We start from the raw sequence: 16528 nt of genomic DNA on the forward strand, positions 1-16528 counted from the left end.
AACAATCCACCATTTACTTATGTGAAGTCCATTACGCCACTGGTGTTTGGGGCAGCAATGAGGAGATTGCAGAAGAGGTTCACCAGGATGTTGTGTGGATTGGAATCATGAGCTACTGTGTGAGGAGAGTTTGGACAAACTTGGGCTGTTTTCTCTGGAGTGGAGGAGGCTTAGGGTGACCTGATAGAACTTGATAAGATTACGAAAGATCTCGATAGAGTAGATAGCTGACATTTTTAACCTTCTGTGCCACAATGTCTAATACTAGAGATCATGCATTTAGAGAGGAGGGACCCGTGGAATTCATTACCACGGACGGCTCAGAGGCCAAGTCATCCTGTTTAGTTAAAGCATACATTGACCGGTGCTTGATTAGTAAAGGCATCAAAGGTTATGGGGAGAAGGCAGGAGAATGATGTTGTGAAGGAAAATAAAAGACACTGGGATAGCGACAGAAAGAGGAAACTTTAGAGTGAGATGTGTCAAGAACAGACAGACGGGACAGACTCAGACAGGGGTTCTTGTCTGGCACGGAGCAATGGGGCTGAACACCGGTTCATTTTCCACTCTCGGACCTTTACTGAGACTATTTTTCATCAGTACATGTTTCTCAAACAATACATTTCAATGTACAAGTTCAACATAAATTTATTATCAAACTGTGTTAACCAGCTGCTTTCAAACACTTCACAAAATGTTTGCAAGGTAACTCAATGCCCACCTTCAGCCTAGGGTCAGGAATGGGACCAATTCCAGAGGGAGAGGGCTGGGTGAGTCTGGGACTTTGTGAAGGAGCCCTAACTCCAAACTCCTCATTTCCCTTCCTCTTCTCACTCCCCTCCCTCACACTCCACTGCATGTGTTTGTGAGATAGAGAGAGACCTGCCTGCCCACTCACCCTCCAACAACGATGCCCCCTCTCCCCAACGCACTCACACTCCTGTGCACACTGCAATCCCTGTGGGCTGAATTGATCCAAAAATGTGATGTCCTCCCTCTTGCTCCAACTCCTTAGCCACGTGTTAAACTGTTTCTCCTTCCTACTCCTGGCACATGGCATGGATGGCAGTCCTGAGATCACAGCCCTGGATGAGTTGATTCTTTACTTAGCACCTCACTAACTGAACTTCCTTTGCAGAACCTTGTTAGTCTACCCCCCTTCCCATCTGAGCCTTAGAACCATACCAAGTGCCAGAGACCCTACAGCTGTGACTTCACTTTGTGAGGTCATCCCCCCATCCCAACAGCATCTAAGGTGATATATGTGTTGTTCAGGGGGATGGCCACAGGGGTGCACTGCACTCACTGTTTTACCCCTTTCTCCTCCCTGACTGTCACCCAGTTTCTTGTGCTGTCACCTTGGGTGCAACTACCTCTCTATATGTCCTACCTATCACCCCTTCAGCCTCCCGAATGGTCTGGGGTTCATCCAGTTCCAGCTCCAACTCCTCAATGTGGATCATTCGGAGCTGAAGCTGGATGCCCTTCTCACAGGTGTAGTTACCAGGGACACAGGAGGGACCCCTGCCTTCCCACATCCTGCCAGAGGAGCTTTCCACTATCCTGCCTGGCATCTCGACTGTTCTCACTGAGCAAATGTAAAGAAGGGGGCAAAAAAAAGTTCCACCTCCAGCATAATTTTGCCTTCTCTGATTGAAGGCGCTCCTCACTGAAACCTCAAAGTCTCCGCTCCAACTTTGTCCACTCTAACATGGGCCACTCCTCTTGCTCCTGCCTAACATTAAGTTATTTTTGATAATAAATCCTGTACACTGATTGGCCACTGCTCAAAGCTTTAATAAATACTGTCCTGAGCCACTGCCATTAATACTCAATTGTCGAACCTGAGTGAATTACATCCTCTCAAGCTTCTGATCTCTCCGATTAACGATGGGTCAAAGCCCGGCAGGGTGACACAAGGATGAATGACTGATTGAAACCCATCCCATATTCAGAGCAGGTGACCACCCTCACCACAGTGTGAACCCGCCACTGTCTCTGCAGTGTGGATGAGTGTGTGAATGCCTTCCCACAGTCTGAGCAGGTCAACATCCTCTCACTCCTGAAAACAGTCTGGTGTGTCGTTAGGTGAGATGTCTGAGTGAATCTCTTCTGACAATCTGAGGAAGGTGAACAGTTTCTACCCACTGTGAACTCGCTGATGTTTTTTCAATTGAGATGACTGAGTGAATGTCTTCCCACAGTCTGAGCAGGTGAACGGCCTCTCCCCAGTGTGAATGAACTGGTGTGTCAGTAATTGAGTGGAACTAGTGAATGCCTTCCCACATTCAGAGCAGGTGAAAGGCCTCTCCCCAGTGTGAACTCGTTGATGTTCATTCAGTTGAGATGACCAACTGAATTCCTTCCCACAGTCTGAGCAGTTGAAAGGTTTCTTCCCAGTGTGAATTCGCTGATGTTCCTTCAATTGCGAAGACCGAGTGAATCCTTTCCCACATTCAGAGCAGGTGAACGGCTTCTCCCCAGTGTGAACTCGCTGATGCACTTTGAAGTCAGATGACCGAATGAATTCCTTCCCACAGACTGAGCAGGTGAATGGTTTCTCCCCAGTGTGAACTAATTGGTGTGTCAGTAGGTGAGAAGATCGAGTGAATCTCTTCCCACATTCGGAGCAGGTGAATAGCTTCTCCCCGGTATGAGGTCGTTGATGCACTTTCAAGTCCGATGACCGTGCAAATTGTTTTCCACAATCTGAGCAGGTGAATGGTTTCTCTCCAGTGTGAACGAGTTGATGTACTTTTAAGTCAGACGACCGTGTGAATCCCTTCCCACAAACTGAGCAGATGAATGGTTTCTCCCCAGTGTGAACAAACTGATGTTTCTTTAGTTGAACTGACTGAGTGAATCCCTTCCCACAGTCTGAGCAGGTGAATGGCTTCTCCCCAGTGTGAATTCGATAGTGCTTCACAAGTGTGGATGACTGAGTGAATCTCTTCCCACATTCAGAGCAGCAGAATGGTTTCTCTCCGGTGTGAACTCGCTGATGTACCTTCAGTTGAAATGACCGAGCAAATCCTTTCCCACATTCAGAGCAGATGAACGGCCTATCCCCAGTGTGAACAAACTGATGTTCCTTCAGCTGAGATAACCGAGTGAATCTCTTCCCACATTCAGAGCATGTGAAAGGCCTCTGCCCAGTGTGAACTAACTGGTGTCTCAGTAGGTGAGATGGTCGAGTGAACCCCCTCCCACAGTCTGAGCAAGTGAATGGCCTCTCTTCAGTGTGAACTAACTGATGTTCCTTTAGTTGAGCTGAATGAGTGAATCCCTTCCCACAGTCTGAGCAGGTGAACGGCCTCTCACCAGTGTGAAGTCTGAAGTGCTTCACAAGGGTGGATGACTGAGTGAATCCCTTCCCACATTCAGAACAGCTGAATGGCCACTCCCCCGTGTGAACTAACTGGTGAGCCAGTAGGTGATTTGACCGAGTGAATCCCTTTCCACATTCAGAACACGTGAATGGTCTGTCCCAGGTGTGAACTAACTGGTGTGTCAGTAGGTGAGATGACTGAGTGAATCCTTTCCCACAGTCTGAGCAAGTGAATGGCCTCTCCCCAGTGTGAACTCGCTGGTGCCTCTGAAGTGTGGATGAGTGAGTGAATCCCTTCCCGCAGTCTGTGCAGGTGAACGGCATCTTATCAGTGTGAACCCGCTGGTGTTCGTTCAGTTGAGATGACTGAGTGAATCCTTTCCCACATTCAGAGCTGGTAAATGACTTTTCCATGCTGTAAACTTGCTGGTGTCACTGTGGTGTGTTTGAGTGTGTAAATGCCTTCCCACACTCACAGCAGGTCAATATCTTCTGAGTGCTGAATTTTTGGATATATCTTTCGCATCAATGACAGAATGAATTACTTCCCACAGTCAGAACAGGTGGAGCATCTCACTATGGTGTGAAATTGCTCATCTATCTTCAGGCTGGATGACTGAGCAGTTCCCCTCCTACACATAGAACAGGTGAAAGTCAGACATTTGAATCGCTTGTAGAATCAACGCAGTTGAAGAACTGATCTCCAGTGAACAAATGCTGGTGTGTTCTCAGCTCCCGGTTCCAGTAGATAACACTGAGTTACAACAGAAAACTTCATTTCAGACACAAAATACATTTCCAGTTTGGATGAGATACTTCTTCATCTCCAAGGATTGACAACAGATGTGTTGTTGTTGCAAAGACAATATTTGCTCACTCCTTAAACATCCATTCAGAGACAGCAAAACTGACGTGCTGCTGTGTTTGAGATTCCTGTGCACAAGTGTTCTGGAACTTTAAACCTGTAAAAATATTTGCAAAAGATATCAGTGGGTGAAGGACAATATTTCAGTTGAGATTTTAGTCTGTCATGAGGTCCAGCATCACAATGTTGGAAAGTTCATCTAAAGTTGAAGCCGAAGGGTTAGTAATGTACTGTAGATTTCTATGTATCCCTCATCTTCTAACTGGGCTAGGATCAGGCATCCTAACTGACCAGAAAATTCTCTGATTGTATTCCTGTCTGGATGAGAATGGGCTATTTCTGCCCTCAAATAACCTGTGACTTGGCTCAATTTGTCTCTGTCCTTTGGTATTATTTCAAGTTCTGGTCATGTTCCACAACACTACAAAGAACCTTTGTTACTACGTGTCTGATCCTGGAGATTTTCTAATTCCTCGGATCCCCTCTCCCGAGCTGATTGACAGTCATGAACTCATCGATGGCAATGCCAATGAATATGAAGGGGAGGGCAGCAGTTATTCGAGTGTGACACTCTTGTGAGGTGAAAGCCACAACTCACTTGTCATCGAGGACAAACGTGTTTCGTATGCTTATTTACCCGGAGAAAACAAAAGCTGACGGAGTGTGTTTTTTTCCCCAATTCAGCACTAAATGACATTTTCACTGACTGGAAGGTAGACTATTCATCCGAGATTAACTTGAACTATGTTTTTGTTCCGAGTTCTTAATCCTCGGATTTAAATAGCTGGAGCTCGGCAGTAGTTGGGAGATACATCCACCCACACCATTTCCTCCGCCTGTACGGGGACAAGGCTGGCAACTTCACCCATGGCTGCCTCTTTACCCAGAATGCCGGAGGAACCAGAAACCTGTCTGCTCGCTGTACAAGGATCCAGTGATGCGCATGCGCCGCAGGGCTGGCTGCGGCTCCAGCGCTCATCAGACGAAAGGTCCCTGGGGCCCGAGTACAGATTGTGGGGCTGAGAAAGAGGAAAAGCACCGGGGCTGCCGCGGGGTGTAGAACCAGTGTGGCCGGAGCTCAAAGTAATTGTAATTCAGTCGCGGTTCGAAGACCGGTAACTAATTTCCCACCCGGAACCTCCTCCTACCTGCGGCCGATCCTCCTGAGCCTCTCGTCTACTGAGCGCATGCGCGATATCCGGGATTAGCTCAGACCACTACGCATGCGCATTTGATCCCGAGTGGAAACCGTGACGGAAACATCATTTAAAAACTCACTTGGAAGTGTGCAGACTTTGCGAAAAATAAAATATTTGAGCTATAATAATAGAAACATAGAATCCCTACAGCACAATACAGGCCCTTCTCCCACAAAGTTGTGCCCAAAATGTCCCTACATTGGAAATTACGAGGCTTACCAAGGGCCCTCTATTTTCCTAAACTCCATGTACCTATCCAAAAGTCTCTTAAAAGACCCTGTTGTATCCAGCTCTACCACCGTTGCCGGCAGCCCATTCCACGCACTCACCACTCTCTGCGTAAAAAAATTACCCCTGATATCTCCTCTGTACCTACTCCCCAGCACCTTAAACCCGTGTCCTGAACAGATAGATAGATAGATAGATAGGTAGATAGATAGATATACTTTATTAATCCCGAGGGAAATTTGGTTTCGTTACAGCAGCACCAACCAAGAAAAGAGCGTAAATATAGCAATACAAAAACCACAAACAATCAAACAACAAAATGCAAACTATGCCAGATGGAAACTAAGTCCAGGACCAGTCTATTGGCTCAGGGTGTCTGACCCTCCACGGGAGGAGCTGCACGTTCGATGGCCACAGGCAGGAACGACCTCCCGTGCCGCCAGTGCTGTATCACGGTGGAATGTGGCCGAAGTCCAACAGTAAAAAGTTCAATATCCAGTCTGCAAACACGTTCCTCGATCGTAAATGACCCGGATTGCACCACCTGTTGTTAACCAGATCAGTAAGCACTCAACTCCTTCACGCTTACCACTCACGGTGCACTTCCGATCAGCCGGAACAGTATTACCCACCAGACTCCTCTTCTCCAAAGGTCTCTGTTGTTTCGACCCGGTCATCTTTCCTCGGCTTTGTGATCCCCCTCTGCATCCTCTGTGTGTTTTCCTCCAGATTTCAGCAGGGGTGTCCTCTGCGCTGCTCGCTAAAGCCGCCAGCATTAGCTGGTCCCTTGCTTCTGTCCCGCGTGTCGGGATGTATCTATTTCCAGCTCTTTAAAAAAAAACAGATAAAACTCTCTCTACCAGCATGTTAGAGAGGGTGCAGCTTCGACGTGTTACCATGAGAAAAAGAAAATACAAAAAAATACCGTAAATTAAAAAGTAAGAAGAAGAAAGTAAGAATAGATCGGAACGGCTGTACCACGCTACATGCACGAGCGGCGCATGCGCACTCTTGTGGCAACCATTTCAGCCGGGGGAAAAAGCCTCTGACTATCCACATGATCAATGCCTCTAATCATCTTATATACCTCTATCAGGTCACCTCTCATCTTCCGTCGCTCCAAGGTGATAAGGCCGAGTTCACTCAACCTATTTTCATTAGGTATGCTCTCCAATCCAGGCAACATCTTTGTAAATCTCCTCTGTACCCTTTCTATGGCTTCCATATCCTTCCAGTAGTGAGGCGACCAGAACTGAGTAGAGTACTCAAGTGGGGTCTGACCAGGGTCCTATATAGCTGCAACATTACCTCTCGGCTCCTAAATTCAATTTCACGATTGATGAAGGCCAATACACCGTACGCCTTCTTAACCAGAGAGTCAACCTGCGCAGCTGCTTTGAGCGTCCTGTGGACTCGGACCCCGAGATCCCTCTCATCTTCCGCACTGCCAAGAGTCTTACCATTAATACTATATTATGCCATCATATTTGACCTACCAAAATGAACCACTTTACACGTATCTGGGTTGAACTCCATCTGCCATTTCTCAGCCCAGTTTTGCATCCTATCAATGTCCCGCTGTAACCTCTGACAGCCCTCCACACTATCCACAACACCTCCAACCTTTGTGTCATCAACAAACTTTCTAACCCATCCCTCCACATCCTCATTAGGTCATTTACAAAAATCACGAAGAGTAAGGGTCTCAGAACAGATCCCTGAGGCACACCACTCGTGACCGAGCTCCATGCAGATTATGACCCGTCTACAGCCACTTTTTGCCTTCTGTGGGCAAGCCAGTTCTGGATCCACAAAGCAATGTCCCCTTGGATCCATTGTTTCCTTACTTTCTCAATAAGCCTTGAATGGGGTACCTCATCAAATGCCTTGCTGAAATCCATATACACTACATCTACTGCTCTTCCTTCATCAATGTCATCAGTCACATCCTCAAAAAATTCAATCAGGCTCGTAAGGCACGACCTGCCCTTGACAAAACCATGCTGACTATTCCTAGTAATATTATACCTCTCCAAATGTTCATAAATCCTGTCTCTTAGGATCTTCTCCATCAACTTATCAACCACTAAGGTAAGACTCACTGTTCTGTAATTTCCTGGGCTATCTCTACTCCCTTTCTTGAATAAAGGAACAACATCCGCAACCCTCCAATCCTCCTGAACCTCTCCCGTCCCCATTGATGATGCAAAGATCATCGCCAGAGGCTCAGCAATCTCCTCCCTCGCCTCCCACAGTAGCCTGGGGTACATCTCATCCGGTCCCGGCGACTTATCCAACTTGATGCTTTCCAAAAGCTCCAGCACATCCTCTTTCTTAATATCTACATGCTCAAGCTTTTCAGTCTGCTGAAAGTCATCAATACAGTCACCAAGATCCTTTTCCATAGTGAATACTGAAGTAAAATATTCATTAAGTACTTCCGCTATTTCCTCTGGTTCTATACACACTTTCCCACTGTCACACATGATAGGTCCTAATCTTTAACATCTTATCCTCTTGCTCTTCACATACTTGGGTACCTTGGGGTTTTCCTTAATCCTGCCCGCCAAGGCCTTCGCATGCCCCCTTCTGGCTCTCCTAACTTCCTTCTTAAACTCCTTCCTATTAGCCTTATAAACTTCTGGATCTCTAACATTACCTAGCTCTCTGAACCTTTTGTAAGCTTTTTCCTTTCTTCTTGGCTAGATTAATTACAGCCTTTGTACACCACGGTTCCTGTACCCTATCATAACTTCTTGTCTCATTGGAACGTTCCTATGCAGAATTCCACACAAATATCCCCTGAACATTTGCCGCATTTCTTCTGTACTTTTCCCTAAGAACATCAGTTTCCAATTTAAGCTTCCAATTTCCTGCCTAATAGCCGCATAATTCTCCTTACTCCAATTAAACGCTTCTCTAACTTCTCTGTTCCTATCTCTCTCCAATGTAAAGGAGATAGAATTATCATCAGTGTTAACTAGGGGGGCCGTGCACAACCCTGATTTGATGGAGACAGACGTGAAGAAGCACGGAGGAACACCTGGAGAAACTTCTGAAATGCCCGCTTCACTGCCGCTGCTACTGTGCGATCGAGAATCTCCAGAGGGGAAGGCCCCACATCCTCGGCTTTGCCTATTGCCTGTTGCCGGGGCCGGGGTTGAAGCGCTCGGCAGAGATGGTGCTCGGTGCTCGGTGTCGGAGAGCTGGTCGGAGGCTCGGAGCTTTGGATGGACTCAGAGTTGGACTGTGGTCGGATACTTCCGGGATGCTGCATCGGCAAGTTTGCGACACTGGAGGTTCACCGTCTGCGTGAGATGATGGGACTTCCGAGAGACCTTGAGATTTTTTACCGTGCCCATGTTCTGTTCTTATCAAATTACGATATTGCTTTGCACTGTTGTAAATATATGTTATAATTATATAGTTTTTGTCAGTTTTTCAGTCGGTTTGTCATGTGTTTCTGTGATATCATTCTGAAAAAACATTGTATCATTTCTTAATGCATGCATTACTAAATGACAATGAAAGAGGACTCCGTGTCCCCATAATCGAAATCGAAATCTAAAATCATTATCTCCAAAATGCTCTCCCACTGAGATCTGACACCTGACCAGGTTCTTTTCCCAATACCAGATCAAGTACAGCCTCTCCTCTTGTAGGCTTATCTACAAATTGTGTCAAGAAACCTTCCTGCTCAGACCTAACATCCCATCTAAACCCCTTGCTCCAGGGAGATGCCAATCGATATTTGGGAATTAAAATCTCCAATCATGACAACACTGTTATTATTACACCTTGCCAGCATCTGTTTCCCTATCTGACCCTCGATATCCCTGTTACTGTTGGGCGGCTTATAAAAAATACCCTGTAAAGTTATTGACCCTTTCGTGTTCCTAACCTCCACCCACAGACACTGCCAATAATGTACCAATTCGGACCTTCACTGAGACCATTTCTCATCAGTACATGTTTTACAAACATGTTTTACATTTAAAAGTTCAAGTTCAACATAAATTTTTTTATCAAAATGTGTTAACCAGATGCTATCAAACAATTCATTTTCTTGTTGGCAAGGCAAATCAATGCCCACCCCCAGCCTGGGGTAGGGAATGGGACCAATTCCAGAGGGGGACGGTTGGTTGAGTCTGAGACTTTGTGAATGAGCCCTAACACCATCCTCCTCATTCCCCTTATCCCTTCTCACTCCCCTCCCTCATACTCCACTGCATATGTTTGTTTGTGTGTGTGTGTGTGTGAGAGAGAGAGAGACCTGTCTGCCCACTTCACCCTCCAGTAACGATGTCCCCTCTTCCCCAATGCACTCACACTCCTGTACATACAGTAATCCTTGCGGGCTCAAATGATCCAATAACATTATGCCCTCCCTCCTGCACCAAATCCTTACACACATGTTAAACTGTATAATCTTCCTATTCTTGGCATGTGGCACAGATGACAGACCTGTGGTCACAGCCCTGGACGAGCTGCCCTTTAACTTAGCACCTCACTCCCTGAACTCCCTTTGCAGAACCTTGTTACTCTACCAGCCCATATCACTGGTACCCACATGGATCACGACCTTCACTGTTCACCCTCCTGAGCAAAGCTGAGTGCTCGGCCGGAGATAACCCAGACCTGGAGCACACAGGAAGCTACATACCATCCTGGAATCACATTCTCACCCACAGAACATCCAGTACGTTCCCTTAGCTAATGATTCACCAATTACCACAGCTCGCCTCTTCTTCACCCTCCCCTTCTCAGTCTCAGAGCCAGACTAAGCGCCAGAGACCCTCCTGCTGTGACCTTCCTTTGCCAGGTTATCCCACCATCTCTAACTGTGACCAAAGTGATATATGTGTTGTTCAGGGGGTGGACACAGGGGTACACTGCACTTGCTCTTCCCCCCCTGCTCACTTTCCACTTTGCGACTGTCACTCAGTTTCCTGTGGCGTACGGCCTGGTTACAACTACCTCTCTATATGTCCGACCTATCACCCCTCCAGCCTCCCGAATGATCTGGAGTTCATCCGGTTCCAGCTCCCACTCCTTAATGTGGATTATTCGGAGCTGAAGCTGGATGCCCTTCTCACAGGTGTAGTTATCAGGGACACAGGAGGGTCTCCTGCCTTCCCACATCTCGCAAGAGGAGCTTTCCACCATCCTGCCTGGCATCTCGACTGTTCTAACTGAGCAAATGTGAGGAAGGGGGCAAAAACACTTCCACCTGCAGCATAACGTTGCCTTCTCTGTGCGAAGGCTGTCCTGACTGAACCCTCAAAGAGGTAAAGCCTCAAAGTCTCCACTCCAACTCTGCCCAGTCCAGCATCGGCCACTCCATTTGCTGCTGCCTAACGTTGGCATCTTCTTGATAATCAATCCTGACTGTTGACTGGCCACTGGTGAAAGCTCAAAAATAACCTGCCCTGAAACCACTGCCTTTAATGCTCAATTGGCGAACTTGAGTGAATTCCGTCCTCTCAAGCTTCTGATCTCTCCGATTAACGATGGGTCAAAGCCCGGCAGGGTGACACAAGGATGAATGACTGATTGAAACCCATCTCACATTCAGAGCAGGTGACCACCCTCACCACAGTGTGAACCCGCCACTGTCTCTGCAGTGTGGATGAGTGTGTGAATGCCTTCCCACAGTCTGAGCAGGACAACGTCCTCTCACTGCTGAAAACAGTCTGGTGTGCAGTCAGGCGAGATGAAAGTGTGAATTCATTCCCAGTTGGAACAGGTGAACGGCTTCTACCCAGTGTGAACTCGCTGATGTTCATTCAGTTGAGATGACTGAGTGAATTCCTTCCCGCAGTCTGAGCAGTTGTACAGTTTCTCCCCTATGTATACGTGCGGAGTTCATTCAATACCGGATGACCGGCAAGACCTCTCTCAGAAAGGGGTATCCTTGGTCGCTCCAATAGTGTTGTAAGTAATCCTGGAGTAACAAACATCAGCCTCATCGGTCCAAAATGCATTTTCATGTCCCAACATCTTCTCAGTTAAGTTTCATTTCCATTCCTCAGACTTTCCGGCAAGTTCGGGGGTTCCTGTCCTCCAAAACGTAGCATGACAGGTTTGGAGAGGGGGCACCACACAGAGCTGTATTTGAATGCTCGCAGCATAAGAAATAAAGTGGATGGTCTTGAAACTCAGCTAGATTGGCAATATGACGTTGTGGCCAAACCTGAAACTTGGCTAAAGGATGGCTGCCACTGGGTAAAAGAGAGTTGAGAATAGATATACGACCAATAGAAAATGACAAGGGAGATATTGTGATGGGAGGCACAGAGATGGCAGAGGAACTGAATGCGTATTTTGCATGATTCTTCACGGTGGAAGACATCTGCAGTACTGAATATCGGACATTCAAGAGTGTCAGGAAAGTGAAGCACATGCAGTGAAAGTTACAACTGAGAAGGTGCTCAGGAAGGTTAAAGGTCTGAGGGTGGATAAATCTCCTGGACCTGATGGAATGCACCTTCGGGTTCTGAAGGAAATAGCTGCAGAGATTTCGTAGGGATTACTAAAGATCTTTCAAGAATCGATAGATTCTGGCATAGTACCTGATGACTGGAAAATTACAAATGTTACTCCGCTATTTAAGAAGGGTGGGAGGCAGCAGAAAAGAAACTACAGACCTGAAAGCCTGACTTCAGTGGTTGGGAAGTTGCTGGAATCAATTGTTACGGATGAGATTACGGAGTACTGGGAGGCACATGACAGGATAGGCCAAAGCCTGCGTGGTTTCCTGAAAGGAAAATCCTGCCTTACTAACCTACTGCAATTCTTTGCGGAAATTACAAGTTGGGTGGACAAAGGAGATGTAGTTGATGCGGTATACTTGGATTTTCAGGGGCCTTTGAAAGGTGCTGCACATGAGGCTGCTTAGCAAGATAAATCCCATGGAGTTAGAGGGAATTCACTACCATGGTTGGAGCATTGGCTGATCAACAGAAAACAGAGTGGGAATAAAGGGATCCTATTCTGGCTGGCTGCCAGTTACCACTGGAGTTCCACTGTGGTCGATGTTGAGACCACTGCTTTTTATGATGTATGTCAATGACTTGGACTATTGGATTAATGGATTTGTGGAAAAATTTGTCGACGATACAAAGATAGGTGGCGGAGCAGGTAGTGCTGAGGAAACAGAGTGCCGGCAGAGAGATTTAGATAGTTTCAGGGAATGGGCCAAGAAGTAGTTAATGAAATACAATGTTGGAAGGTGTATGGTCGTGCATATTGGTGAAAGAAATAAACAGGCAGACAATTATTTAGATTGGGAGAGAATTCAAAATGCAGAGCTGGAAAGGAACTTGTAAGTCCTTGTGCAGGATACCCTAAAGGTTAACCTCCAGGCTGAGTCGGTGGTGAAGAAGGTGAATGCAATGGTGGCATTCATTTCTCGAGGTACAGAATATAAGAGCAGGGATGTGATGTTGAGGCTCTATAAGGCTCTCATGAGACCACACTTGGGAGTATTGGGAGCAGTGAGCTCCTTATTTTAGAATGGATGTACTGACATTGCAGGGGGTTCAGAGAAGATTCACAAGAATGATTCCAGGAATGAAAGAGTTACCATACGAGAAGCATCTGTCTTCTCTTGGGCTGTATTCCCCGGAGTTCAGGAGAACAGTGGTCGGAAGGGGAATCTCATTGAAACATTCTGAATGTTAAAAGCTCTGAACAGATTAGATATGGGAAAGTTATTCTCCATGGGAGGGGAGTCTATGACAAGAGGGCACAACTTCAGGATTGGAGGACATCCATTTAGAACGGAGATGAGGAGAACTTACTTTTCTCAGACGGTGGTAAATTTGTGGAATTTGTTGCCACAATCAACTGTGGAGGCCAAGTCATTTGGCGCATATGAGCCAGAGAGAGATAGGTTCTTGATTAGCCAGGGTATCAAAGGGTATGGGGAGAAGGCAGGGGAGTGGGGATGACTGGAAAGAATTGGATCAGCCCATGACTGAATGGTGGAGCAGCCTTGAAAGGCCGAATGGCCTACTTCTGCTCCTATATCTTATAGTCTTAATTGAGTTGTCTAAGTGAATCCTTTCCCACATTCAGAGCAGCTGAACGGCCTCTCCCCAGTGTGAACTCGCTGATGTATCTTCAGTTGAGATGACCGAGAAAATACCTTTCTACATTCAGAGCAAGTGAATGGCTTCTCCCCAGTGTGGACTTGCTGATGTTCCTTCAGTTGACATTGCCAAGTGAATCCCTTCCCACATTCAGAGCATGTGAATGGTTTCTCCCCAGTGTGATCTAACTGGTGTGTCAGTAGATGAGAATGCCAAATGAATCCTTTCCCACAGTCTGAGCAGGTGAACGGTCTCTCCGCAGTGTGAACAAACTGATGTTCTTTCAGATGAGCTGAATCGGTGAATCCCTTCCCACATTCAGAGCAGATGAATGGTTTCACACCAGTGTGAATTTGCTGGTGTTTCAAGAGCTGAGATGAATGAATGAATCCTTTCCCACATTCAGAGCAGCTGAATGGCTTCTCCCCAGTGTGAACTCGCTGATGTACCTTCAGTTCAGATGACCGAGCAAATCCCTTCCCACATTCAGAGCAAGTGAACGGCTTTTCCCCAGTGTGAACTCGCTGGTGTCTCTGTCGATTGGACGAGTGAGTGAATCCCTTCCCACAGTCTGAGCAGGTGAATAGCCTCTCCTTAGTGTGAACTCGCCGATGACTCTGTAGTGCAGAAAAGCGAATGAATCCCTTCCCACAGTCTGAGCAGATGAATGGCCTCTCCCCAGTGTGAAGTCGCTGATGTGTCTGGAGTTGAGAACGCTGATTGAATCCCTTCCCACAGTCTGAGCAGGTGAATGGTCTCTCTCCAGTGTGAACTAACTGATGTTGTAGCAGGTCGTTTGACTGAATGAATCCCTTCCCACAGTCTGAGCAGGTGAATGGCCTCTTCCCAGTGTGAACTCGCTGGTGCCTATGTAGTGTGGACGAATGAGTGAATCCCTTCCCACAGTCTGAGCAGGTGAACGGCATCTTTTCAGTGTGAACGAGCTGGTGTTCATTCAGTTGAGATGATTGAGTGAACCCTTTCCCACATTCAGAGCAGGCGAATGACTTCTGTCCAGTGTGAGCTCGCTGGTGTCACTGTGGCGTGGTTGAGTGTGTGAATGCCTTCCCACCGTCCGAGCAGGTCAATGTCCTCTCACTGGTGAATTTTCTGATATACCTTTAGCAGCAATAACAGAATGGCTTCCCGCTTGCAGAACAGGTGGAGCATCTCACTATGGTGTGAACTTGCTGACGTATCTTCAGACTGGATGACTGAGTGGTTCCCCTCCCTCACACAGAGCGGGTGAATGGCCTTTCCCCACTGTGAACTCACTGGCGTGTCTGCGGGTAGCCTGTGAGTGAATCTCTTTCCACACTGAGAGAAGGAGAATGATATCTACTGCGAACAATTCTCTGGCAATTCAGAAAGTCAGACGTTTGAATCCCTTGTACAATTGATGCAGTTGAAGAACTGATCTCCAGTGAACATATGCTGGAGTGTTCTCAGCTCCCGGTTCCAGTGAATTTCACAGAGTAAAAACAGAAAACTTCATCTCAGAGACAGAATACATTACCAGGTGGGATGAGATATTTCTTCACCTCCAAGAATCAACACCAGATGTGCTGGTGTTGCAAAGAATAAATTTGGTCGCTCCTTAAATATCCAGACAGCAAAACTGATTTGTTGTTGTGTTTGAGATTCCCGTACGCAAGTGTTCTGCCATTTCAAACCTGTAAAGATATTTGCAAAAGACATCAATGGGTGAAGGACAATATTTCAGGAGAGATTTCAGTCTGTGGTGAGAACATAAGAAATAGGAGCAGGAGTCGGCCATCTGGCCCTTTGAGCCTGATCTGCCATTGAATAAGATCATGGCTGATCTGGCCATGGACTCATCTCCACCGACCTGCCTTTTCCCCATAACCCTTAATTCCCCAACTACGCAAAAATCTATCCAATCTTGTCTTAAATATATTTACTGAGGTAGCCTCCACTCCTTCATTGGGCAGAGAAATCTGCAGATTCACCACTCTCTGGGAAAAGCAGTTCCTCCTCATCTCCATCCCAACTTCCCCCAAATCTTGAGGCAATGTCCTCTAGTTCTAGTCTCATCTACCAGTGGGAACAACTTTCCTGCCTCTGTCTTATCTATTCCTTCCATAATTTTACATGTTTCTATATGATATCCTGGCATCACAATTTTACCAACTTCAACACAAGTTGGGGGTACTCAACCCCAGGATACTGTGAGAAGTGAGGGAGGAAATTGCTGCGCCTCTGGCGATGATCTTTGCATATCAATAGGGAGAGGAAAAGTACCAGAGGATTAGAAGACATTCTTCCCTTTTCAAAAAAGGGAGTAGAGACAAGCCAGGAAATTACAGACCAGTGGTTCTTACTTCAGTGGAGGGCAAGTTGTTGGAGAAGCTCCTGAGAGGCAGGATTTATGAGCATTTGTAGAAGCATAATCTGACGTGGGATAGTCAGCATGGCTCTGTCTGGGGCAGATCATGCCTTACAAACCTGACTGAATTCTTTGAGGATGTAACAAAACACACTGATGAAGGTAGAGCATTGGATGTAGTGTACATGGCTTTCAGTAAGACTTTTGATAAGATTCCTCATGCGAGGCTCATTCAGAAAGTAATGAGGCAAGGATCCAAGCAGACCTTGCTTTGTGGATCCAGAATTGGCTTGCCCACAGAAGCCAAAGGTGGCTGTAGGTGGTATGTATACTGCATGGAGGACGGTGACCAGTGGTGATCCACAGGGATGTGTTCTGAGACTCCTTCTCTTTGTGATGTTTATAAATGATCTTGATGAGGAAGGAGAAGGGTGCTGATGACACAAAAGTTGAGGGTGTTGTGAAGAG

The 16528-nt window shown here is 46.7% G+C and overlaps 2 protein-coding genes across 2 annotated transcripts in view; one reads left to right on the forward strand and one right to left on the reverse strand.

The window, feature by feature from the left end:
* LOC140185051 (uncharacterized) overlaps positions 1–16528 on the forward strand; it is a 783302-nt gene that overhangs the window by 670002 nt on the left and 96772 nt on the right. The gene's annotated exons all lie outside the window — the stretch shown is intronic.
* On the reverse strand, positions 2057–15353 carry LOC140185496 (uncharacterized). Its single transcript, XM_072238830.1, is given in 3 exon segments — positions 2057–3722; positions 7620–7623; positions 13706–15353. Coding segments are annotated over 3 exon segments (2604 nt in total). The 5' UTR covers positions 14640–15353.

This window comes from Mobula birostris, chromosome 20 (genome assembly GCF_030028105.1).
Source record: "Mobula birostris isolate sMobBir1 chromosome 20, sMobBir1.hap1, whole genome shotgun sequence".
Classification (NCBI taxonomy): Eukaryota; Metazoa; Chordata; class Chondrichthyes; order Myliobatiformes; family Myliobatidae; genus Mobula; species Mobula birostris.